Source organism: Hemitrygon akajei, chromosome 7 (assembly GCF_048418815.1).
Source record: "Hemitrygon akajei chromosome 7, sHemAka1.3, whole genome shotgun sequence".
NCBI lineage: Eukaryota > Metazoa > Chordata > Chondrichthyes > Myliobatiformes > Dasyatidae > Hemitrygon > Hemitrygon akajei.
Window position 1 is genome coordinate 57,993,501 of NC_133130.1, and position 27,942 is coordinate 58,021,442.

The window sequence follows — 27,942 nt, forward strand, 5'->3', positions numbered from 1 at the left end:
TGTGCTGAGAAAAAGAAAAGTTTTATCCAATTTAATTTCTAAACACAATTTCCTAATGAATACAAAGCTAAATGCTTACTGCACAGCAGCAATTAGAAATTTATTTGCTCAAAACAGCAATTAATCTTTCTGTTTTCTCATTCAAGCCTAAGCTCCTTCAATATCTGATTTTCATGATCAAAATTGTCAAGACAAGCAATAACAAAGTAGATCATAATGCAAGTAACAATGCTATCAATATTTAATTTAACCGTGGGCTATTGTTAGAACATTCCCACAGGATGGAAGAAGAAACATGAGAGAACCTGGAATGCAATTGCTGTCATATATATTTACTCCCATTAGCTGGCCATCTACTGTTCAGTTAAAAATTTGCAAATACAATGCCTATCATCCATTATGGATGGGAATAATCTCATTCTGTAGACATATAAACCCTATTTTTACTCATACATATCAAATGAAGAGCAAAAAGGGTACATAAAGATAAAGGGTATTCTGCTATTTTATGGTAAATTCAGTTCGATTGTCGTTTGATAATTTTGCACACCCAGCAGTTGGAAAGTGCATGACTGTTCTATTGGTATAATTCTGCCAACTAAATATAAATAATAACTGAATAAAATCTTATTTTTTAAATAAAATGTTAGTTCACAATAGTAGTTTCTTTTTTAATCAAGTTGCTAATAGGCTTAGCTTCATTTCACTGAGTGATTATAATGTGGTGCTTTGCAGGGTTCAGTGTTGGGGCCGCTTCCTTTCAAGTTATATGTCAATGGTTTGGATGACAGAAGTGATGGCTTTTTGGGCCAAGTTTGCAGATGATATGAAGATAGGTGGAGAGGCGGATGGATTTCAGAAAGCTGGAAGTCTGCAGAAAGACATATTGGGAGAACGGGCAAAGAAGTGGCGGATAGAATATAGTGTAGAGAAGTGTATGGTCCTGCACTTTGGTAGAAGGAAAAAAGTCATAGACTTTTTCTAAATGGGGTGAAATTCCAAAAATTAGAGGTACAAAGGGAATGTAAAGTCACTCTTCAGTTATCACTAAAGGTTAATTTGCAGGTTGAGTAAGTTTTAAGCAAGGCAAATGCAATATAAGTATTCATTTCAAGAGGACTGTAATATAAAAGCAAAAATGTAACGCTGAGGAATTCATAAGACCACACCTAGAGAACTGTGAGCAGTTTTGGATCACTTATCTCAGAAAATACAGTATGTGCTAGCATTGGAGAGGATCCCAAAAATGAAAGGGTTAACACATGAGCAACATTTGATGAGTCTGGGTGCATACTCACTGGATATTAGAAGAATGAGGGGGGATGTTATTGAAGCCCATTAAATATTGAAAGGCCTAAGCAGAGTGGATGTGGAAAGGATGTTTGTTATAGTGGGGAGTCTGGGAGCAGACAGCACAGCTTTAGAATAGAGGGACTTCCATTTCAAACAGAAGAGGAGGAATCTCTTCAGCTGGAGGGTAGTGAATCTGTGAAGTTCACTGCCACAGGCAGCTGTGGAGGCCAAGCCACTGAGTATATTTAAAGCGCAAGTCGATTAATCAGGGTGTCAAAGGTTATGGGGGAAGGCGAGTGTTGAGAATATTAATAAATTAGCCATGATTGAATGGTGAAGCAGACTCAAAGGGCTGAAAGGCCTAATTCTAACCCTATACATTATGGTTTTAACCTTTGAATTTCTCTTCCGAGAAATGCCAATAATCAGAATTGGGAGAGGCTCCTTCTGATAAGATGGATTTAGTCTTGCTTGAGGTAGCCAAAGATATTGCGTCAGGATTGACCACTGGTAATGGCCAAATAATATTTATTAATTCTCTACCAGCCATAGCAACTGATGCTGTCTTGACATCCATATATTACCTGGCAGTTGCAGGGATGATGCTTCCACTGGTTGGTATAACCAGGACAATAACAAGCAATTAGTCATCTAAGCGACAGTTGAAGAGAAATTTCTTCATTCAAGCGTAGCAAATATTTTGGAACTCACTAACCAAGAGGTTGACCAGGAAGAGACTGATAAATTTTTAGATCTTAAGAGAATCAGGGGATATGGGGTTGTTAACATTCATGCAATTGAAAAATTACATTAATTAAAAGAAAGACATGGGAGACAAGAAATATGAGTGCTTTAGATATATTAGCGAGGTGCACATGTATTACGTGGTGATGTGATGACATATGCCATTTTCATACTTCATACATAAAACCATAATGAACTATTTAAACAACTGCTTAATTAAACAATGTATTTACTATATGACTCAAATATTAGAGCAATATTAAATACACAACACTCTTCCTGGTTTAGCTATAAACTCTAACTCAATATAGAATGTCTCTCAACTTGTGTACATACAGTATATATGCAGTATACTATATAATACAACCTCTATATAGATATCCAATATTACTGAAATGTTGAACACACACACTTCTCGTTACTTAGCTATAAACTCCAACTCAATAGAGGATGCATCTCAACTGTTGTATATAAACAGTATACTACATAATACAACTACTCTACAGACATCCACAACATAGTAAATTTTAAACTGTCCCATTCGGGCCAAACGATTTAATCGCTGTGGAAGCTTTCTTGGTCTTGTGGTATAAAGTCTTTCCTGACAAAGGAGGTCACTCTGCTTGACAGGTGAGATTTGTGGCTTTGAGAACAACCTTTGGTTCTGGGGCCTCCTCTGTGGAGGCTGTAGGAGCTGAATATGAATCTGCACAAAATGATTCTGACAGCTTTGGATACCTTTCTCCCTTTCTCGACTTTTCTCTCTGGATCTATTTTAATCCTTCCATCTCTCCCAGTCTTGGCTTCTTTCTCTCTCTTTATCCCACTCTCAATCCCTTTCTCAATTGCGCTCTTTCCTTATCCTTGGCTTTCTCACGATTCCTATCACAGTCCCGATCTTGCTCTCACTTTCATTCCCATTCTCTTTTCACGCCTTTCTCTTTGTCACTGTCCTTTTATTTCCCTCCACCTTCTTAAGAAATTAGGTTAATTTAGCCTCTTCCATTTCCATAGCACTTGTGCCATCCTCCTGTCTTTTCCTTTCTCTTCTTTCTCTGATGTGCATTTGGTTCACTGGAATATTCTCTTAATAGTTCTTCTATTGCTGTTTTTATGATCTGATCTCTCTTCTTGTTTCTTTATCCACAACAATAATCTGGCGAATCCTGTGTTCTCATATCTCCGTTAGCTCCTTTCTTTTTGACCATTCATCTGGGCTTTGGTCTTTGCCTCCACTCCTACAAGTAGCTTTTTATCTCCCACTTGAAGTTTGTGCAATAACCTTAATGCACTCAGAGTAGATTCTGGCTCTTTATACTCACAAAAGGCGAATGCTTGCAACTTTCCTGAAGCTCCTTGAACTCTCTTGCAGCTAGGACCAAGCCACATTTCACAAGTAACTGTCTAATTAACAGAGATAGGTTGCCCACAAAAATTGTTGTAGATGGACCATGGCTTCCATCACTTTCATGATTCCTCTGAGCAGCACGGTCCTTCCTTGGTCCAATATGCTTTCCAAGCACAATTACGGAGGTTGGCACCAATACCCTTTTGCCCTCTGTTGAGCAACAGTACATGGTGCACCACATGGAGATAGCTGTGGATGGAACTCCAATCAAGCTGTAGTTGTCTCAGGCAATCAGGTCCACACAACACTGGCCCTCTTGGTTTTACAACAAACAAGCTCATTGTGGCTTGTTGATTGCTGTATTTCAGTTACAAAATGTCATTCCCACAGGAATTTTCTTTTCTCCAGTATAAATTCTTAGCTGAATAATGCAGTCTTTGTCTTAGTATCTTTAGAAAACTATTCAAACTCATTTTGTGGAATGACTGAAACAACCGAGCCAGTGCCCAATTCAATTTTAATTAATTTACCGTTCACTTCCAGTGTAAGCCATTTTGCTGGTCTATTGTTAGATTTCACATTAAGACTACTCAAGCTACCTATTCCCATGTCACTCTTATCATTATCAGATTTTTCAACAACAGCATGCTCCTTCTGAAACTGCAACTTGACTTTTAGCTTCTTCTCTTCCCTGCACGGTCAATTTATTTTTTATCTGCCTGACGTGCTCTTCGTATGTGACCTACTTTTTTGTATTTTCTACAGGTTTCACCTTTAACCCTACATTGGTCTAATGTATGTGAGTCCCTGCCACAATGGTAACACAATTTGTTCAGGCAGGCCAGTTTCTGTTTAGACATTGCAATTTTGTTCACGCTCAATTTAATTACTGGCTGCAACTCAGTTGTGTCTCTGTCTGCTATTTCCATTGATACAGCTATTTCAACTGCTCTATTAAATGTAAGTTGTGCTTCAGTTGGAAGCTATTTTTGAATGCTTTTATGCAAGATTCCACAACTAAACGATCTCTCTATACATTATTAAGCCCGTCAATGAATTGACAATGCTTAGACAATCTCTTTAATTAAGCTATGTATGCTGGAATGGATTCTCCTTCTTTTTGATTCCACTTACGAAACCTAAACCATTCTGCAATCAATACTGGTATTGGTTCTAAATGTTCCTGAATTACTTTCACAATATCAACAAAGTTCATTTTAGCTGGCTTGGTTGGAGCAGTTAAACTTCAAAGCAAACTATATGCCTTTAAACCCAATGCACTCAGCAAAATTCCTACACGTTTCTCACTGGCCATTTCACTTGCGTCAAAATACTGTTCAATTAGCTCAGTATACATATGCCAGTTACCAGTTGAGCAATAAAACCCATCTATCTTTCTGACGTGGTCAGCAATTTCTGCTCTTTTTATATGATTATCATCATCCGGTACCCACTGTTTATGAACCAGTGTATTCTTAGCTTTCATGCCTTTTTAAAAAAAACTTGACTGTCCCTGCACATGCTGCACTGTTTTTTTTTAACTCAACCATTGTTCATTTTAAAAATACTTCATTGTCACCATTATGTTTTGTACAATCAAAAATATTAAACTGATTAATGGAAAGACATAGTAGCAGAGAGATGAGTGTACATTAGTTTTGTTATATAACCATAATGAATTATTTAAACAAAGAATGCTTACTAAAACAAAATATTTACAATATTACTCAAATATTAAATACACAACAGGGGTCAGTGCAAGAAAGTGGAACTGAGCTAAAAGATTACCAGTTATCATTTTGATCAGCAGAGAAGGTACGCAAGAGAAAATTCTTTTGTCCTGCTTCTGGTTCATTCGCTTTAAAAATGTTTAGAGGCATGGATGAGGTGCAAATCTACAAGATTTTAGGCAACAAAAATATTGAATAGGACAATGCTCATCTCTCTGAAGATAAAAAAAAATTCCAGAAAACTTACCAAAGTCCTTTAAAAAAATTTGGAAGGATTTAAACATTGCAGGGATTAAAATGTTTCCACTTCGTTTCAAAGAACGTAAGACCAAGTAGGGGATGTGGTCACAAGTTTAAGACTGGCAGATATTAATGCAATTCATAATTTGAAAGAAAGTCATTAAACAATAGAATATAGAAATCAGTACCATAAGGACAAAGGTAATTTGGTCAAAATTAGAAGTGGAATATGCAGAAACTAGCATAGGACATAAAAAGTGACCAGAGTTAGGCCTAATTGCACATATAGCCTATTTCTGGTAGAAATTATAATAAATACTCATTGATGAATCTGAAGATCTATTCTGTAACCTCCATTAAGGAAGATACAATCTAACTCTGTTCCTGTTTTACAGGTCAACTGTTTAACAGAACCAAGAATATCATAAGTGAAATCTACAGTATATAATAATGTTAAGGAAAAGTACATGTGAACAAACATATAGACTGGAAGTTACCAAAATCCCTCGTGTATAAATTTCTGAAAACGTGATGTAAGCTATCTTGTCATTTTAAAGCCAATCCTAATAAAAAAAAACATTAAAACCTATCTTTTATATTCCTATTTTGGCAATTACATTTGACAATACATTAGCAGTAATGTTGATACGCATAAACATGCTCACCCTGCAGAAGCTAAACACCATAACTTGTTGATAAACCTAAATAACCAGTTCTGAGGATAGGCAAAACATTTATTTTTCAGCAATATTATAAACAAATTACAAAGTAATTGTATAAAAGCTATTCAAATACAAGAATTATTTTGTGCTCTAATATGAAACTTCTGCCAGAATAACCATTAAGACATAATTTTGAATATAATCAGTTATATGAATAATTCATCCACCCTACTCTTCAGTCCAATAGCTAACATGAATTGCACTTCTATTTATTGACAAAATAATATTCAAAACATCTAATTTTTTTTTTACACATCTACCTGACCCAAAATAGTCTCTCTAAGAGGTTACTCCCCCCCCCCACCACCAGTGACTGAATTATTCTTTAAGATAATGATTCCTAGGAATCTTGAAATATTACTTCTATAAAATTTATAATCTAACAAGTGGCAAAAAAATCGGGTTTTGTACATTCAACAATCCGTCCCCTGAAGCCCACCAACAAGCTGATAAAACAGAACTAATTGAGATACTCTACATTTCAGTTTGACTAAAATTAAAACTGAATCTTCTAGTTGGTGTTCCTCTACAAAAAAAAATAGACAACCAACTAGCATTTTGTATAATTGGCAAATTAAATGATATCACAAGCTACAAAGAAATAGTGACACAATCAACACTCAGTTATACTGGAATATACCTGACAATTTCCAGAATATAAAATACAACATTTTGAAACTGCTATCATGGTTTCCTATTCTTCCACATGATGTGCTGCTGATGTCTTCTCAACTGTAAGCAGAAAAATCTGCTGACTGCTGAGAATGTCTATTTGTAAGCCATTCTCTCCGTAAATAAACTGGAAAATATTATACATTGTTGAATGTAGCATAACTTTTTAAAAAATAATCAAATTGCTAGATTGTTTGCTTGATTTGATAATGACTACTTACTCAGAGAGCAGTGCAGCTCAGAAACAGGCCCTTCAGCCCATTTAGTCTGTACCAATTATTCTGCCTACTTCCATCAACCTGAACCTAGACTATAGCCCCACATACCCCTACTATCCATGCTGTTACTCAAATTTCTCTTGATTGTTGAAATCAAACCTGCATCCACCACCTCATCCAACAACTCAATCCACACTCTCACCACTGTTGGAGTGAAGAAGCTCATCCACCGATTTCCCTTAAATATTTTGCCTTTGACCCCCTAGTTTAACTCTAGTTCAGCTTAACTAGCTCAGTTTATCTAGTTCTAGTTAAAATCTCAATGCCTATTCAAAGTTTATTACAGTTCTTACATTTAAAGTGTTAATTAAGAATCGGTATATAGGTTTCTGAGCAGTAGTCTATGAAATTGTGCCAAATGACTGGCCAAAGTGAATTCATCACTGATGTTGGATACCAGATATCCTCCTGAGCTGAGACCTCATAACTGTCAAGGCTGGAAAGAGTGAAACCCTTCTTTTTAGAATTTCTTCAAAATTCACTGTGAGTGCCATTGAGTACTTTCTGACTGTTAAATCCAAGTTAATTTATTTTTCATGATATTGCAAAGGAATGAAAATGAAAATATAATTTTTGTGCATTTCATAACTGGGAATAAAATTTTAAGGAAGCTGATTATCAAATAAATTCTTACCCACATTCCAGCAACGAATATAAATCAGACAAAATAATAGCAACATTCAGTTATTCAAACTAACTTCACTTCTTGGCTCAATGGGAAATAGAAACCAGCAAAGTAAGTAGATTTAACTTTTAATACATTGATCAAAAAAGTGCACACAAAACATTATACAGAAACCTAACATTGTGCCAGCAATTATTTTCATAGATAAATATGAGAAATACAAGAAATACCCAAGATCAAAAATACTTCTGTTTTTTTCTTTTTATGATGATCCAACAAATAAACTTAAGTCTTGATCTAAGCTACAGTTTGCCATTACTAAGTTTGGCAAATGGTAAGCTTGACCATCGCTAAGGCACAAATCCAGCACCTTTGCTGGAAAATAGGGTAATATCTTAATCTATCCCATTTCAAACAGGAAACAGTTGGATGGGGTGGGGGGTCCTTTGTCCACTATTACAAGAAAATAAAACTGAGGTGTTCCCAGAAATCCTCTGCAATCCCCATTACTTTCTATCCCACAGTGAAGTCAAGTTAACATCCTTCTTCTGAAAATTATTACATTGTCTTAATTATCTGAGACAATATAAAGTAATCATTATCAATTACTTTTAATTTCAACAGCATCAATCTACTGTTTGTGCACATCGACTCCTTCACTGCACAACTGATGATGCCATCCCAGAGTTTGGCTGTCTTTTTATGGTGAGGGAAGTATTTTGTTATGCCTCTAACAGTGCACTGAAATTTGCAATCTGAAGTAATGGGCCATCTTTGAATACCAAATTCACTATAATGGCATACCTGGTTTATTGTAAAAGATTAATCAAATTATAAAGTAAGTATGTTTGGCTAAACCACTCTTTTATTGGGACTTTTTACACTAGGCTGCCAAAACAAATGAAAATAAATCAACATGGATTTGCCCATTAAAATCAATGGTGAATTGTTCTCCTTTATAACCAGTTTTCACAGCCAAATCACCTAAATTGAAAGAGAATGGGGTTCGAGCTGGCTGTAGCACTTATTAATCTTAAATACAATAAATGATTACTTACTAATTAAACTAATCGACTGATGAGAATAAGTTTTGAAACAATGAGATGTCTAATCAATACATGCAGTTGCATTTTTAACTGTAGATCCAAATTTCATGATGGGAATGGTCTCTTCAGAGTGCTGAAAGAGGAGTTGAGGGTGGTGGTTCAGTAGAGAGAATGGTAAGTCTGGTTGTGGCATCAATTAGGAGGTATTGTAATTTAAATAGCAATATCTCACCATAACCTTGCACCTTTTCTCATTATCATCTTGTACCTTATTTTCTACCTGCAGTGCACTTTTTTTCTGTAGCTGTTACACTTTATTCTGCATTCTGCTTTTTTTTTAACCTTGTACTACCTCAATGCATTGTGAAATGAATTGATTTGTACAAACAGTCTGCAAGACAAACTTTTCAGTGTACCTTGGTGACAATAATAGAACAATTCCAATTCCGACAGGTTAAGGAAAGTAGTGGGACGGAAGATGAGAAGAACAGATTTCCTGTCCTTGTTCCGACAGAAGGAGATGGAATGAGATGGGATGAATGCAGAAGTGCAGTTTGTGCAGTGTATAATTGACTCTTGTCAACAATGGTGTGAAAGACCCTCGAATGGAGAATAAAAATGTACTGAAAACACTGTGGTTGCACTGATCAAGCCTCCATCACCTGCACATCTTCCTTCTCCCTTTCCTTCATTCACTGATCCAATCATTCCTTCAAGAAGTAGTAATTTGCCTATACTACTTAGTCTATTTAACGATCAGTGTGGTTTCCTTTACATTTCTAGAAATGCAGATTGGACAGCTGAATCTCCATTCAGTCTTGCAAGAGTGACCTGAGCTCTTGGCTGCCTGTCACTTCATTTCTCCAGCCTACACATACCTGTGTCTTTTGTGACTTACCACATTCCTATGAATCTCAGTGTGAAAAACTGCACTGCACTGCACTTCCTACAGCAAATTCACCAATTCCACTGATCAATTTTACCGTCTTCAACCTCATATATCAGGCACTCAGTTCTTCTCTCCCCCCCCCCCCCCCTCACTTTTTGGATAAAGCACAACTATAAAAGCACAATGAAAATAACAAAAAAGCAGATGCTGTAAGCGTAAAAACAAGTAGAAAATGCTGGAAATATTCAATGGGTCAAGCTGCATCTTGGGGAAGAGAAACAAGTATAAATGTTTTAGGTTTAGAAACCTTCATAAGAAATGAAAAGAAGACAAATGAAGCTTGTGAAGCTGCAAGGCTCTGGGAGAGGAGGATGACTCTGATCGTTGATAAACAGGATGACCATGGGGATAAGCTGTAAACAAGGTTATCTGTTCTATGAGCAGATACAGAAAAAGAATATGGACAATGGAATCCAGGCAAAAGAATGTGGGAGTTACAAAACCCAGAGCAGTGTTTCAGGCTGGGCATATCCTCCACTCTCATAGGAAGGAAATAAAAATTAACTGAACTTATATTACAGATGGATAACTGACACAGACCAAAAACAGAACAAGCTACATGAGGTTGTAGAATTCATTATTGTAGTCCAGATGGCTGCAATGTGCCCAGACAGAAGGTGAGCTGCTGTTCCTCAAGAATTCATTAAGCTTTACTGCAACAGTAAGGAGGCCATGGAGCAATACGTCAGAGTGGGAGTGGGATGAGGAATTAGATTGGCAAGCAATGGGATGCACGGTGTCACTCCTATACAATGTACACAGGTGTTCTGTGGAGCAATGACGTAATCTGCACTTGGGTCCTGAATGCACTGTAATTTGCCAATTGCCACAATAGGTCTACAGTGGTTGTGACCTCATTGGCACGTCACATTGCCTTGGATCACTTGGACAACACTAATACTTAAGTCAGGCTGCCGTTTATTGACTACAGCTTAGAATTGAACACAATCATTCCCAAAACTCTGATCAAAATTTGTGCCTCTGTACATCCTCCAGCAACTGGATCCTTGACTCCGTCATCAGAAGACTACAGTCTGTGTGGATCGGAAATAACATCTCCACCTCACTTATCAATAATGGTGTACTTCAAGGACGTGTGCTACTCCTCTCTCTACATCCATGACTGTGTGCCTAAGCACAGCTCAAATGCCATCTATAAAGTTGTAGATTACACAACTACTGTTCGCAGAATTTCAGTTAGGGACAAAAAGGCATACAGAAGCGAGATGAATCAGCTGCTTGAGTGACATTGTAGCAACAACCATGCACTGAACATCACTAAGACCAAATAATTAATTAGCAACTTCATAAAGGGTAAGATAAGGGAACACGTACCAGTCCTCATCAAGGAATCAGAAGTGGAAATGGTGAACAATTTCAAGTTATTGGGTGTCAACACTTCTGAGGAACTATCATTGTTCCAACATGAACATTCTAACTGGATGTATCATCGTCTGGTATGGGGGGGGGGGGGGCGTGGGTAAGCGGCATGCACAGGACTGAAATAAATTGCATAAAGTTGTAAACTCCCTCAGCTCCATCATGGGCACTACCCTCCCCAGCATCCAGAACATCTTCAAGGAGCAATGCCTCAAAAAGTGACATCCATCGTTGAAGACCTTCGTCACTCAGGACAAGTCCTCTTCTCATTGCTACCATCATGAGCCTGAAGGCACACACTCAATGATTCAGGAACAGCTTCTTCCCCTCTGTCATCAGATTTCTGAACACACATTGAATCCATGAACTTTTATTTTTCTCGTTTTGCATTACTTATTCAACAACATTCTTGCTGGAGTACACCCTGAGTGAGTAACCACAGTGTTGTCTGTCAACAGTAGGAAGGCAAATGCAATATTTGTATTATTACAGTAATTTACAGTTTTTATAATGTACTTCAATGCATTGTTGCCAAATAACAAATTTCACAACATATGCTAGTGGTATTAAACTGGACTCTGATTTGGATTCTCCAATGTAGAGGAGACTGCATTAACTGCACTACACTAGGTTGGAAGCAGTGCATATGAATCACTGCTTCGAATAGAAAGACTCCAGTATGACAAAAAGAGAAGATGCAAAGGACAAGTGTTGCCTGGCCTTTAGGGCAAATGGAAAGTGTGACTGGTAGGAAAAAAGAGTGAATCAGAGGTTCATGAAGGAATAGGCCCCACAAAAATAAATGGGGTAGACAGGGCAATTTGTGTCGAGTGGTAAAATCACTGAAGGTGGCAGAAATTGTGGTGAATAAGAACACTGGTCGGATAGAAGAATCGAAGGATCACTATATATAGTACATTTACATGTACTAGGAATTCGCTGTGGTGTTAGTGCTACATCCAACAAAAAACATTCAAAAATTACAAATAATATAAAAATAAAGGTATAAGTACTGATATGGAATAAAATGAACATAAATACATATATACCAGCATGCATTTACAATGCTAACAGCATCTTAGAAAGTGGTTTAAAGTGGACTGCAGTGACTGAGGTAATAAATAGAGGGCAGTGTAAGGTGAGGACAGAAAATCTCTATCCTTGTTCTGTTCCAGAGGAGAAGGGGTTGGGGGGGATTGACAGTGAAGATTACAAGAAATGGATCAGCTTCCCTCTCCATAATGAAGGTCCTAAATTGAGGATTAGCCAATTTCCTTAACATGAACAGATGACCCAGCAAATACAGAGTGGGAGCATCTGTTTGCATGCAAGTCTACATCTGCATAGTGGGAATTATTCAGAGGAGAAACAGCAAAAGGTCCAAGTAAAAATACCCCTACAAGTTAAAAGCCAGGGGTAACAAGTATAGGGAACTTCGAATTTCAAGAGTTCAATAAAAATAAAGGAAGCATTCAACATGTAGGGGGAACTCATGAAATATGCCTATCAAGTATATTTATTGCTTATTTATTTATCATTATTATTTTTTCAGTTTTTTTTTATATTTGCAGTTTGTCATCATTTACATATTTGTTGTTTGTCCATCCTGTTGGGTACAACATTTCATCGATTCTATTACGTTTCCTTGATTTACTGAGTTCGCACACTAGAAAATTAATCTCAGGGTTATAAATGATGACACATATGTACTTCAATTTTCAATGAACTTTGATCTTTGAGAGGCGTAGGGAGGCATTTAGAAAAGAAATTAGGAAGGCTAAGAGGCATCATGAAATATCATGAGCTAGCAGGTAAAGTCAAAGGTGTTCTATACTACGTAAAACAGTTAATGGCCAGATCTACTCTCCCTGGAGCAGAGAAGCTTAAAAGGGAACATGATTCAGGTAATTAAAGTTAGAAGGAGAATAGTCAGTGCAGACTTCAGGAAACTTTTCGCCATATCCAAGATAGATAAAACTGAAGGACATGGCTGAGGGCAAGGGAGACTTTGAGGCAATATAGGAGTACCTTCATCACCCAGAGGGTAGTAAGTTGCTTAAAGGTTTAAAAGGTTCATTTATTATCAAAGTATATGATTCTGAAATCCTTCTTCGTCAGACAGCCACAAAAACCAAGAAAAGAATAATCATCTAGCCCCAAATCCCTCCTCCTCGCACAAAAAATAATTAACAAAAATGGATTGGGCATATCGACCCCTAAATCCTCCTTATAAGCTGAAGCAGTGACAGCATTTCAGAATCTAGACGAACATCTGCTTCAGTTTGGATAAAAGGCTGTTGGGCGATGGTGTTAATATGGAAGGCTGCCCACTGGTTACCCTGGATGACTTGGGCTGAATGGCCTGTGTCCATGCTGTGTATTTCTATGACTGCTAGGCTGGTCCTGCTCTGCATTCTCTGCAAACTTCTCAGAGCTAAAGTACATGGCCTCACCTCTCCAATGTCCAACACTTGCTGTTCTTATTTTGATAAAGCATACTGCTGTGTAACTGGGGAAGAGAAGTCAATTCAGGTTAAAGCCGTACTCTGTCATTTTATGTGAGTTGTAGATTCTAAGAAATTCACCTTCAGGAAATTTGTTTTGTGCCCTTACCTTTGTTCCATTGTAATGCTCCCCAAATGACATTAATACTGGTACAGTGTTAAAAAGTAGCCTTGCATGAGTTCCATACTCCCTGGTCGGAAAAATCAGTTCCTCATCCCTTACAAAATGACGAGCTTTCACTAATCCTGTCTTTGCACTTTATATAATGCAGCTATGCAAACCAGGAGCATTTAGACCATATTCTATGCTCTTAGTTGGTTATTCAACCTCTTACAAGCTCATTTACAGCTTCACACATTGTGCTTGGACTATATTTCTTATCTCTGTGAAAATCATTAACAATGATTGAGAATCAAACAAGATGGGAATCGGAAGTAAATGCAATGTGTTTTTATTTCATGGACACTCTTTATTGAGATTTCCCCTGATAACTTCCTACCTGAGTGCCTCAGCAAAACTCAGGAGGCCTTCTTGCACAATAAAATGCTTCCTGTGTATCCTGCTCTTCACGAAATAGTCCCTGTGCTCTCCTGGGCATATTCTCTCACAGCAGCAACCTTCTGCCCAACCACTAATCCATCACTGCAGCATCCATTTCAAAGCAGGATCAGTCACTGGTGGATTGCTGCTTATATGATGGTATATCTCTTAAGCCAATTGCCGACAGCTGTGAGAATTTGCAATATATCAACAGCTAAAACTGACACAAACCGGCATGATGCAGAGAACCCAACAACAATTATATGACACACAATTCTGTTTTAACACCATTGCAATGGAGCTTAGAATCAGTGAGTTATGCAACATGGAAATGGCCCCTTTAGCTCAAGTTGTTCATGCTGTGTCACCCAGCTGGCAAATCCCATTTGGCCTCATCTGCCAATAGTCCTCTAAACCTCTCTCATCCATGCACTTAACTAGTTCACTTTTCTATGTTGCTAACGTTTATGTCTCAACCACTGTTTCTAGCAATACCTATCACACTTTGTGTGAATATACCTAAAATGTCCCTTTTAAATCTCTTACTTCTGATCTTAGATTCTTGTTTTTAGCACTCCTCCCTGCAAAAGGTTTCACACTGTTAATGCCAGGGGTTCCCAGCCTTTGTGTAACATGCTGTAATGGCTTCTCTGTAATGTTTCACTGCTAAGGCTAATGAAATGGCTTCTCTGTGATGTTCACTACTGAAGTAACAGTTTCTCTGTATCAGCAATGTTTGGGTTATGGCTGGAGATAACAGGACTCTGGTATGCATATTAACCAATTAGGATTTTGTTGCCCTGTCTTGTGAATCTGGAAGGAATTTATTTCATGGGCTTTTGCCAGAGAGAGAGAAATAAGGAGAGAAGACGTGAATGGAGAGATTTGGTAGACTGCCGAATGGGGTGGACTCGGAGCAAGGTTCCTAAGGACAGCAACGATCGTAGGAGGTCGATGGTGAACGACCGGCATATCAGTGAGCTCCAACTTTGATTGGGCCCTTCTTTTTCTTTTATTTCATTTCTCTACTAACCATATTGTCAAAGTAAGAGTTATGAAGCTTAACCGTTTAATCACATATTGTGTACTGTTTGTTATCTCGGGGTACTGATTTGTAACCGGGGACACATTGCACAGCATCCACCCAAATGAGATTTCTTAAGTTTGGGTGGGTCGGGGGTTATCACCCCCTATATTAAGCCGCTAGCCAAAACGTGAGTTACAGTTTTTATGCCATTGACCAATACCACTTCGCAAAGGGTCCATGGACCTCAGGTTGGGAACCCCTGGCCTATGCCCTTCATGATGTTATATAGCCCTATTAGGTAATCCCTCAATTTCCTACATCCTAGTCTACGTAATCAGGCAACATTCTGGTAAATCCATTCTTTACTCTTACTGTCCTCCTAAATGCTCTCATGTCCACACCTGTACTTCGTGTAGTCATCAAGAGATTCACTAGTTCCCAACTGCTAACACACAGTGTATGCCTGCCTCTTTTTCTGAACAAGAGTCTCCATATCTCTTATCAACCAAGGTTCCCTGAACCTGCCAGCCATGCAACATCTAGCCTTTCATGTCTAACTAGTTTTTCCAGACAATATGAAGTACATTAATTACAGTCAGTCAACCTTTCTGGCACTGAAAATGAATTTCTACTGAATTATCATTTCTATTGTTGAAGATGCACAATAATAATTTTTTACTTAAACTAATTTTAAACATCCTGTCTTTACTACACTCTTTGTCAAATTTTTCCTCACTCTTTATTTCACTATTTGTTCCAAATTTCACTTTGAATTAAATCACTGTAAATTGCTTTTTTTTTATTCTCAGACTTTACAATGATGATTTCCACACCATCTGATTGGTCAAGGAGATGAACAATTGCTTGCCCTTTTCATTCATTTCTCAATGGCAGGTGCCATGTTAATGACTTCCCACAGTCTCAACAACTTGAGAGTACAAAAATGGGCAAGAATGTCTTACCTATGGGACTCATTTCATTGCTTTGTAATAGAAAATCAAGGGTCATAATCTACTTGAATTAAAGTCGTCACATAGGGCATGTAACTGAAAGGTAAAGGATATATTGGAGGCACAAATACAAGAACAAATTTACTTTTACCCTTGCACTTAAAATACTAACAGCAATTTAAGCATTTTGTTTGGTAAAATCAATACAAACAGCCCAGATAACATCTGCACAACTTAACTTGTGAATATAAAAATTAAATACCTCTAGAGGTATTGAACCAGATTTTGCAGTTAGCAATAAAGATGCCTTTCATAAACCTTGAAGAAAACACTCACAAAATTGTCATTTCTTTGTCTGCCCTTAAAACAAAATCAGTTCAGCTCCAATTCTTTTTTTTTAAATGGTCAGAATATTTCTTTAAAAAAGTCACTTGCCTTTTCAGTCTACTATTTTCTACAGATCAAACTGAAGAGGGATGCAATTACACCACCCAGGAAACTTCTGTATTTTTTTTTGTGTGTGTGTTAAAACCAATTAATGCATTTTCTGGAAGCTGTTGTCAGATTTTATTCTTTATGATGTTTAATACTGAACACTCTACGTTAAAAATAACAAACCTAGGTTTATAATTTGCGACATGAAACTATGAAATTCTGGATGGAATATTTCATACAGGGGGAACTAAATGGAGAGACCTAGAATTATTCACTTCAATTCAATAAAATAATGAACGTAGATAAATCATTTGATCCGAAGGGAATGCATCTTAGCTTCAAGATCCCTTAATGTAATTTCTTGTACACAAGTGCAAAGTAGAATGAAATAACTGTTACTCCGGATCTGACGCAGCACAACATAAACAGAAAAGACAAAGAACATAATAATAACAAAACAGAATAAATATACAAATAGCTTTTTATGTAGATTGAATTTATGTCCATAAAGTTACACTAGGCTGTACAAAGGCGACTGACAGGAAATAATAAAAAAATTAACAAAAGAAGTAAATGAGAACATTTCTGAAGCCTCAGCCACAGTCTTCAAAATCCATTGTCAGGGATGGCACTATGGACTGGAATAGTGAAATACTACAGCCTTGTTCAAAAAGGGTATAAGAATAAATCCAGTTAGTTATTTTGCATGAGTGGATCTGTTAAAGGCAAATCTTGTCCAACTTTTTGATAGTTTTTTGATCATAACAGAAGTGCAATTAATCTGCTGCAGATGGATTTCCAAAATGCTTTTGATAACATGCCAATAATTGGCTTATCAACAACATAAAGCCAGATTGTGTAGGTGTTTGAACATTGGACTGCCAAGTGCCAGGAGCTGGTAGAGTAGTGCCAGAGACAAGGGTGGAGGAAACGATGCAAACCTTATAGAGATGGGTTGCAGAACCTACTCTCTCCCTGGCATTATGGGGGCTGTAAAGAAAAGAGCAATCAGGACACTCACAGAGGCTGCTGAGCTTCCAGGTGGCTATAGATCAAGAGGTGTGAGCTGTAGAACAATGCTGCTGGGACACAAGCCAGGGCCAGATCAAACCTGGCTGAGCTGCCTGGGCATGAGTGCCTGATGTTGAAAAGCCCAGAATGCCCGATGACCCAGGTTATGTCACTGATGATGTGTCCAGCACATCCCAGGTTGTATCTCAGCATCCAGGCCAAATAAAAGATACAACAGCAACATGGACAGAAAACTGTTTAACAGGAAACAGAGAATAGTAGTTAAAGTTTTTTTTATAGGGCTTGGGGGAGATTTGCAACAACTTTCCCCAGAGTAGAATTAGAATTACTGCTTGTTTTTCTTTTGCAATATAGCAATGATTTGGCTTGGGTGTACAGGGCTTTAATTCCAAATATGGATCACCAGTGAAATGTAAAGAGGCTACTAATAGACTTCAAGGAGTATTAGGTAAGCTGGTGGTATGGGTGGGTAGGTAGTGAAATGAATTGAATGATAACTTATGTGGTGTTACATTTTTGGCACAGGAGCAAGGAAGTCATGATGACTTTCTAAAATATAAAACACCAAAGTTCATTCAGATTTGGAATATTATGTCTATTTCATAGGGTTACACTTTCTGGGAGATGTAAAAATCTTGAATGGCTCCAGGAGAAATTTACAAAGTTGTTTTCCAGGGATAAAAGGACTTTAGCTATGTTCTTCGTGGAGGTTATGTGAAGATGTGATGTAAGTACTTAAAAACCAATAAGGAAGTAGATAGGAAGAAACTGTTCCTAACAGTAGAGAAACCAAGAAACAGGGGATAAAGAATCAAAATGATAATTGAGAGAATCAAAACTGATAGTTTATTTTAAACTCCCAATAAGTGGTAAAAGTCAGGAATGCACTGTCAAGAGCAGCATGTTCAAATTTCAGGTAAATTTTCTTGAAAGGAATTGATGTGGACTGCATGGTCCAGATGGCTGCCTTCTTCACTGCAACTATTGTGATTCTGTAAACTCCAATTTACTGTCCATGCACTACTGCAACAAATTATATTATAACAAAGTATTTGTTGAAACAAAACAATATAAAAGCATTTCTGATTGACTCTTGTCAAGTTTTAAAAAGATCCATATCATCTGAATTTAAAACAAATAATGAACTACAAACAGTAAGGAGAGATGCTACTTAAATGTCTCCAGGAAGGTCTCAGAAGGACACAATGGTCCAACTGATTCATCCCAGACTGTACAGATCGTTAACTCTGTAGGTTTAGTGATGTGTTAATTGATAAGGGTACCCATCTTCTTAAATAATTACATCAAATTCTATTTGGTGTATTCACTTCCATAAGCAGGACACTAGTGAATAAGTAGATCATTCTACCCAGTTCAATTAGTCTGCCCAAGCCAATCTGTCAATCCAGTTTACTTCTCCTTAAACAATTCCAGAGTATTTTGACTTAATATTGTTATGCCTGCAGCCCCCTCCTTTGTGAGAATTGCAAGATCACTATTGGGTTGGGTCAGGAGACCCAGGAAATGAGAGAGAGACGTGCAGAATGCCTCGTTCCCCGGCAATGTAAAGCTACAGGACATGGCCATTGTCTCTTGGAGACAGATTTGTGGATTGAAATACTATGCTACGTGAACGCCCTCAGGCAAAGTGGGCTGGGCGAGAAAGAGATTGCATCACCCCAACCTGATTGACATCTACGACCCTGCGAGTCAGGATAAAAGTAGGAACAGCCCCTCAGACGCAACAGAAGAAACGCTAGCGATCCCGTAATAGCGGGAAGCCATTTGAAGGAGGCCACGTGCGTTCAGTTCCGTTGCTTGGAACTGGTGGCTGGAACCACGGAAAACGGCTTTTAGCTAACAACGGGGAAACCAACTCCCCCGACTCAAAGGATTGGCATCATAAAAGTCCTGGGCAAGTTTAAACCATCTCTCTCTTAAACCCAAAACGCTGCAGCTTGAACGAACTAACAGTGACTGTTATATTTCCATCGGACAATACATTATCCCCTAGACAACGATAGAGCTATTTCTTATTGATTATTATTATACCCGCACTTTCAGATTTAGTACTGACGACGTATATTATCTGTATGTTTGCATTCATCTTATTTTTGTGCCCCTTTATCAATAAATACTTTTAAAAATAATACCATCAGACTTCAACGGACCTCTCTATCTTTGCTGGTAAGTGACCCAGTTACGGGGTACGTAACAATATACTATCTGAAGCGTTTCGTCAAAAGAGTATTTATTCCACACAAAAAGCACTTGATGGTAAGAATAAGAAAGCTTGATTCTGCTACTGGTTTCACTGCTTAGTGTGAAATCGTATTCCTGATTTGATTGTTTCTAAACTTGTTCTTAAATTGAAAAGCCACCTCTTGGGTGTTTGATTTTTAAAATGAAACCCCAGTTCTTTTGTCAGAATTTTATCTTTATGTTTGGGATCCACCACCTATATTTTCACTACTATTCCTCACCAGCTCTCACTTTATCAACATTTATTCAGCCAAGACATACATTTCTATTAAACTACATTTCTGTGCTGCTGTATTTGTCCCTACTGGCCCTCAGGATTTGATATTCATCATAAATTTGAAAAATTAGCATTGGCTTTCTGAAATCAAGTTAAGGGTTTTAAATGAGAAAACACAGTAGGTCAATCAGTATGTGTTTGGTAGCTGTTATACCCCATGATATCACAATACCATGGCATTGTTGCCATTTCAGTCAGTACTTTTTGGCTTCTATGCTTCTGCTAATTTGAAGGCTTGCCAAATTCTCAAAATCTGAGCTAATGCAACTTGTGAAAATTTTAACTGCATATTTGTAACCCCAAGTACGTACTGTAGTACAGGGTGTTTATTACTGCTGATACAGAAGATCAATTCCATGAAGAAAAAGTCCAGTCCAGCAAAATCTTCTCCATGCTAACTAACGTTACTGGGCCTCTGGAATATATGCTTTAAATCATACCTTGCCTCTCTGAATGTATTTGCCCAAAGCTTTCACTTTTGTTCATAGCTTTAGGTTAATCTAGCTCAATCCATGGTCATATGGTCTATGTCTAATTAAGTGGCTATTGTCATTTATTATTATCTGATATTTTTGTAGCCCAATTTAGCTTGGAATTGGGGTAAGATATGAGAAATATGTGCATTGTACAAATGAAAAGGTATACACTCAATTGTTTTGGAAGCTCAGGCTTGAAATAGATACCCAAGTGAAGGATGTAATAATAAATCAAAGGCCTCTATTTCTCCTATGACCCTCAATAGCTGCTGATTGCTTCACTCACCTGGAGGATCTGACATCCTCCTGGTCTTTTCACCGTCCATAGCTCCATGAAGGGATTCACCAGAGCTGGATATAGACAACTCACCTGCAAAGGCATGAAGGAAATTCTCCTATAAGTACTTTAGATCACAAAGTAAATTTTAAAAGTATAAGGAAAACAACACTTTCATGTTACTTTTACTGAAGACGGGGTTTGTTTTGAAATTTTAAAATAAAGCTATATTTCACACTCACCAAAACACTAGATTTTTGTGAACATACTTACTCCCCCAAGGAATTACAGAAACTGTTTTGTGCTCATGAAGTATAGCCACTTGAGAGTTGTGTTTTTGTTTTGCTTTCTCATGCTTTTGTGGTGTGCTTTAGACCTGCACTTACTGCAATTCAGTTTTTCACCCGCCCCCCCCCCCCGCCCATTTGAAGCTGTTAATCCATTTTAAATATCCTTATGACAAGTGTGGAATTCTGAAAAATCCATTGCTAAGTCAAAGATCACAACCTGGACCTAGGTGCTGATTTTATTCCCAAACAGGCAAATTTGTATTTTATTGGATAAAATGAATCTATTTCCATAAATCAAGTTGAATTTTAATCTTTACTACCCTTTCATGATCTTTGTTTCCCCAGTTTGCCACCATAATAATTCAAGTGTTACATTTGTTTATGTATTGTATCCCAATCTGATTTACTGAGAAAAACAGATTTCAGGAATTCTTTAGTCTTTAATTGGATACTCACCATCCAAAATTATTTAAAAAGAAACATTTCAGATATAGCCTTAAAATTCACTTCAGGTATAGACTTAAATTGTTAATTAAATTATCCACCATCTAATCTATTATTTGGTCTATGTTGGTCCTTATTTCCTAAATATTTTCTTAATAATTGTTTCTACATTGGAGACCATCAGATTTTTCCCCTTATATCAGTTGAGCTTTAAGGGAGTGAATCTATCTGCTATTTTTGAAATGCATCAGTATTTAAGATTCACTGTAATTTTGGAGAATGTGCCAATATGATGTATGAAATTTGTACAACAAACTTCCCAGAAATTTTGAAGGCAGGGATGGAAGGAGGGGCAAAAACACAGAATGAATAATTGGGAAATGATAAATAAATGACAATCTTTGCTACCAACTTACTTGCATATATACATTGAACAATACCTTGGTTGATTACTGATTATTATTCATGAAGTATGAGCACTGTCTCTTAGTGATACCATTTTATAGCTGCTTACTGCGTAGCAATTTAAATTTCACCAGTTCCAAATGTTGCTCAATATCTCACAGGAAAATAGATTGAACAAATTCAGTCATTATTATCTGATATCACAAAGACTCACCAGAAAATGTCCATGCTATTCAAGCGCTGCTAGTATGTTTGAAGACATATTATCTGCATATCTTGTAAATAATGCAGCACATGCTAAGATATGTTTTCTTGCACATTTATCATCTCAGTGGTCAAGTTGATGTTTTAATGTACTAATGGGCATCAGTAACTTAGACCATTTCATTTTTTTAAACATAACTTTTAGAAGAGATTTATTATTGCATAATTATTTCTCTTCCAACATTACCTAACTTGTTTGGCTATACAACAATACGTTGAAAGATGTAAATCCAAGAGTTTCACAAGAAATTTACACGTGATTAAATAACATCTATCTGGGAAGAGAGACAGTTAATCAATACCCAAGTATGTAAAACTATCATAATTAAAGCATTTCACCAATATCTTCCACATTATTTTTCATTACAAAATAGCAGAACATGAGTTTACATCATATTCACTAACAATTAGAATGGAAAACAACAATAATGCTGACTAATAATTTCCGATGCATTTTTTAACCATCACAATATTATAAGCAGACAAAAGATATACTATGATAAAAAGTTTGTAATACAGTCAGGAAATGGATACAAATCAGATCCCCCTAACAATTAAAGCGTCAATGAACTTTGAGTAGAGCTAAAAGATATAGTTCTTAATTAGAACTACAAAACACTAAGTATGGTGTTTAATCTCCCAAATAACTGAAAATATATTTCATAAGATTAGACTCAATTATTTTACAACAAGGCTATCTTAAAAAAATTAAATAAGGCTGAACTGTCAGGTCAGGGATATAAAATGGAGTTTACACTACTACATGTAGCCCAAAGGTAGAAATGCAAGAGCAATGTTTGTTTCCAATAGTGGCAAAATAGTGCTCTGGAAATGCATTTGTATTAAGATATCGATATAACACATATTCATTATTAACTAGAATTATGTTACCTGTGATAATAGAAAAGGACAAAAGAGCATGCTATGCCTATCCCTAAAAATGTATGAATTACTTTGTATATACAATGAAAGACTGTCCACCTTAAAGCTCCCTTTGCAGCATTTTTTTTACAAATGACAGCTGCTCTCAAGAAAACTAGATTTACATGCACTCTAAAGAAGCCATCTCCTAAGTACCTGGTGTAGGTCACAACCAAGAAGATCATTAAAAACATATAAATGAATAGGAAGAAACAAAATAGTTAGACTGCATTAGACTTTTCAACACCTATTTTCCTTTCACAGATCCAATTTCCCATTTCCCGTTTAAAATGTTACTCAAGTACTAATTGCTGGGGCTCCAAATCTGGGTCTTGAGTTCTGATTTAAACCAGAATCCAAGTGTGAAAAACATAATTTTCTCTCAAGACACTAATGAGATATCCTAATTAAATTGGAAGGCAAAGGGGTTTAAAGATGTGCAATATGAAAGATGCAGCAAAGGAATACTGCACACAGATTTTAATCATTCTCTAGCTATAGCTAAATAGAATGAAACCAATTTTAAAATTTGGCTAGTTTTTGAAAGAGAATATATATTTAATCAATGATACAGTACAATTGGAAAATTCTTTCAATACAGAAAAATCCAAGAACTTTTGTCTCCCAGGCAGCAGCCTTCAATAGAAAAATGAAATACTGGCAAAGTGGGTGTCACTCACCTGTGAGGTGACAACAAAGAGATCAAACTGTTTAGTGTTAGAGCTGTTTGCAGTCCACATGAATGACATAAAAGTTGAAAGCTATTGCTGCCTACATAATTTTAGACAGAGCAGTATGCTTTTTTGACTTTTGGTTACAATCCCTATAATAGGTGACACCAGTGAGTGAAATACTGCCTATTGAATCATTGATTTCTCACACACTATTCCTACAAAAAGCTGAAGTGAGTTAAACTGCTCCAAATGACTGGCATCCTTTAAACTTTCCTGATCTCTTTTGTCTTTTTTGACCCTCTGTGGGTTTTAGCTGGTCTTGCTAGTGCCATAGATTGCAGGCAGTGAAGTAAAATAAGGCAGTTACAACCGAAAGTCAGAATGCCAACAGCCCCCCAGTCTCAAAATCAGCAATAAAGTTGCTCTGAAATTCCAACAGCTGACAAACACCTAGCGACTTACCTTCTTAGATGTGGGATCTCTACAAATACCATTGCTTGCAGCATTTTCCAAGTGTTCACATACTAATTTTCTGGATAGGCGTAAGAATAAGTCATTAAAAAAAGTCATAAATTTCTAAAACAAGTTATCAAGAAGTGCAGAATCTGTACTTGCATATCTCATCAAGACCAACTCTCAATCCTCGCACCAAGCAGCTTTGTCTTATTCATATCTTCAGTGACAAGGCAGTAGTCACTCTGTGCACAAATTTAACATCAAGGAATTTCTATCCTAAAAAATCTAACTCTCAAAACACACACGTGTTCACCACTGTATCACATGCCATCCCTACTCGATACACACATCACACCATAATTCCTGCCCCAACACTGGCACATCCCTGATCCTCTTTCCACTTTGCATTGTCCTTGCCTCCTGACTAATCACACCCCTATTCTCTATCCCAATGCACCCTACTCAGCCCTACCACACCACACACAGGCTTCGTCCTCTTGTACTCTCCTTCCCATCATGTACTCACTCTCCAATGAAACTCATTCACATTCCCCTTCCTCCTCACATCATTCGCCACTTCACCCACCACACCTCCTTGCACTACTCCATCATACTCCTGCATATCATCTCACCACAATCTTCAACCCAGAACACACAGACTACCCCACAATTTGCTCTAAAATCCACTCATTATTCCTCCACTCCTACATTATTCACTCAATTACATCCTGATATGATGGAGTGGAAAGTGAGGACAGGATGGGATAGGGAGGAGTCACAACCCAAACAACTCCCTCCACATACTAATCCCCATTGCCAACTATCCAGAACATCTCATCCCTGCTCTTCACCTCACCAAAACCTATCACCACCATCACAATCATCCCTGCTGACATTGCTACCCCTTACTTAAGAGCTACCTGGGTCACTTTAATGTCAATCTGGATTGATCTTCTTTGCTACAATGATGCCCATTCATTTGTTCTGGATCTTTTATTCTTTACCTCTTCCTTCATGTGTGCCCTCTGATTTTCTCTCATGCACACTCTCCCTTTTATCTCCATTCCCCCCCCCCCCCCATCTTATTTTCTTATCTCATCTTATTATCCACTGGTCTGCTTTTATCTCTTTTCCTTTCCTGTATCTACTCAATTTCTCTTCTCTTCAATTTCCTACATTTCTGCACTTCTGCTCTTCTCCCTCCCTACCTCTCCCCTGTTCTCCTTGAACTCCATTCTCCTCGTTAACAAACCCAAGTTATCAACTCTCCCCTTATAACTACAACCCTCCATTCCAGGCATCATCCTGGAGAATCTCTTCTGTACTCTCTCTATTGTCACTACATAGCCCTGTCATGTGGTGACCAAACTAAAGTCTTGATGAAGGGTCTTGGTCCAAAATGTCAACTGTTTATTCCTCTCCATAAATGCTGTCAGACCTGCTTAAGTTCCTCTACCATTTTGTGTGTATTGATTTCCAGCATCTGCAGAATCTCTCATGTCTATGAAATTGGAATTATTTCCACCACTGGCACTGCAGTGTATATACCATCAACATCAGTGATTTTTAACCTGTGGGTTACTGAGTGACTCCTATTATTACCTATCAAACAAAGTAATTGAATATACAAGAAGCAAACTGTGTGTAAGATCCACTTTACACTTTGAGATCTACACTCTGATGGATATATTGACAACCATTGCTACACAAGGTATAGTCCGCCATTTTGTCTCAGCTTCTTCGATACCACCCACCAAAGCTATGATCCTTCTAATATAGTAGGCACATCTGGACATCACTGCTTGCACATTTTCTTCCAGATAAAACTGCACCATGTTATTATCCAAACTCAAGATTCTAAAAGTGCCTAACTAGAATCACTTCCAACACAGAAAGCTACAAATTTCAATTCAGCAACTAAGTAAAACATTAGTCAGAGCATGCATGGTATTTCATAGGTAGTTTAGTCACCACATTACCGGACTACATAGTAACAACAGAGACAGTGCAGAAGAGATTCACCAGGATGTTGCCTGGAATGGAGGGATGTAGTTGTAAGGAGAGATTAGATAAATTGCATTTGTTCTTGATGGTATGTGGGAGGCAGAGGGTTAATTTTGGAAATCATATGGACGGTTATAAAATCATAAGTGACCTAGTTATAATAGTCAGAATTGTAGTCCCAGGGCAAGGTAATCTATAACAAGAGGGGACAGGTGAGAAAGGAAAATTTTAAAGGATATCTGAGGGGAAAGGTTTTCCACAAGGGGAGGTGCTGGAGACAGATACTATTACCATATTTACGAGATGTTTCAAGAGTTACTTGGTAGGAAGGAGTAGAGAATATTGGCTTATCATGGACAAACAATTAGCATATACTGTATAGGCATCATGGTTGGCATGGACAAAGTGGGTCATAAGGGCCAGTTTTTGTGCTCCTCTGTTGCAATGATTTAGTAGCAGAAGATTAGAAAGTATAGAATTAGCTTTTGGAATTAAAATGGTCTTTTTACATCTGGAGCCCATGGCCAAATATTATCTAAGCTACCTGGTGGTTTGTAGTCAGGGTGTTTTCTTCAAATGGTTTCTTTGGGAACCAAAATTATTTCTTCTAAGCCTTAACATTCAGTTGTCTGTTTTTTGTTGTTCCCTATGAAGTTGAAGGTTTTCTGTTGTTCTCACAGCTGCCAGTTTTCTACAGCCTCCTCTTTACACTTGAAAGTTATAGAGCAAGTCTCCATTGTCATATCTGTTTGGAGGCTGCCTTTTGTTCTTTTTCTGCCACACTGTGAAATGATGATTCATCTGTGTTTTTCACTTCTCTGACTGTTCTGAAATATTGTCCTTAATTAAACTTTCAGGCACCTGATTTACTTGGAGTTAAATATTATTCAGTTTGTGTAATTTTGCATTGGTTTCTCATATCTACCTTTGTCAAAAAATATGACAAGCACAAATCAAATTTATTCCGATCTCCATTTACCTACCACTCCACTGGAAATAGGCATGTGTTCTGCTGTTACTCCCTCTACCCAAAACATCAATGAAAAATTCACAGATTTAACTGAACAAATGACAAAACAAGAATCTCGTCAAACTTCTGCCTCATCTCCTCAAAAAGAAGTCAACCTATACCAATCCTGACTTGGAAGCATCAACTTCATTGGCTATTTATCATTCCTAACCTGGACTGCTAACACTGCATTTCAAAAGTTAAGTTCAGCTTTCTTAAATCATTGTAATAATAGTAGTATCCACCAATTCTGACAGCCAGCTAGTTAGAGGACACAGCTCAGCATTTTGAGAGAAGGGCATGATATGCCTTGCTGTGAAATATGTCTCTCAGCATTTCCTAGAAATCTCTGCCGGAAGGATCACTGCAAAGTAATTTTAAACTTACTTTGAAGGTCAACTACTGCCAACTATAAAATGGCATGCCTAATGCTTATCAGAAGACTTGAGATGATTATTGTCCTGGAATCATATTTCAGGACCAGTATGAAGCTTGATTTCAAAGATTTGGAAAATTATATGTGACAGTGGTGGGTGCCTTAATGCTCTACATTTGTATGAAAATGAAAGAGCTATTCATTGTCTGAAAAGGATGCGTCCTCACTTTACTAAGCTATTGCCAATCCTACTTCTAATTCTTTTTCAATCTGTGTGTTTCTCATTCAATA

At 37.4% G+C, this 27,942-nt stretch overlaps 1 protein-coding gene across 20 annotated transcripts in view; it reads right to left on the bottom strand.

Moving 5' to 3' along the window:
• The window catches only part of LOC140730474 (neurexin-1), a 1,634,325-nt gene that overhangs the window by 1,467,414 nt on the left and 138,969 nt on the right, over positions 1-27,942 (bottom strand). For 16 of the 20 annotated variants that reach the window (XM_073050928.1, XM_073050924.1, XM_073050929.1 and 13 more), the window contains one exon: positions 20,818-20,901. The exons of the other annotated variants lie outside the window; for them this stretch is intronic. In XM_073050928.1, coding sequence (XP_072907029.1) covers positions 20,818-20,901 — 84 coding nt within the window. The remainder of the gene's footprint in view (positions 1-20,817; positions 20,902-27,942) is intronic. 20 annotated transcript variants of the gene reach the window in all.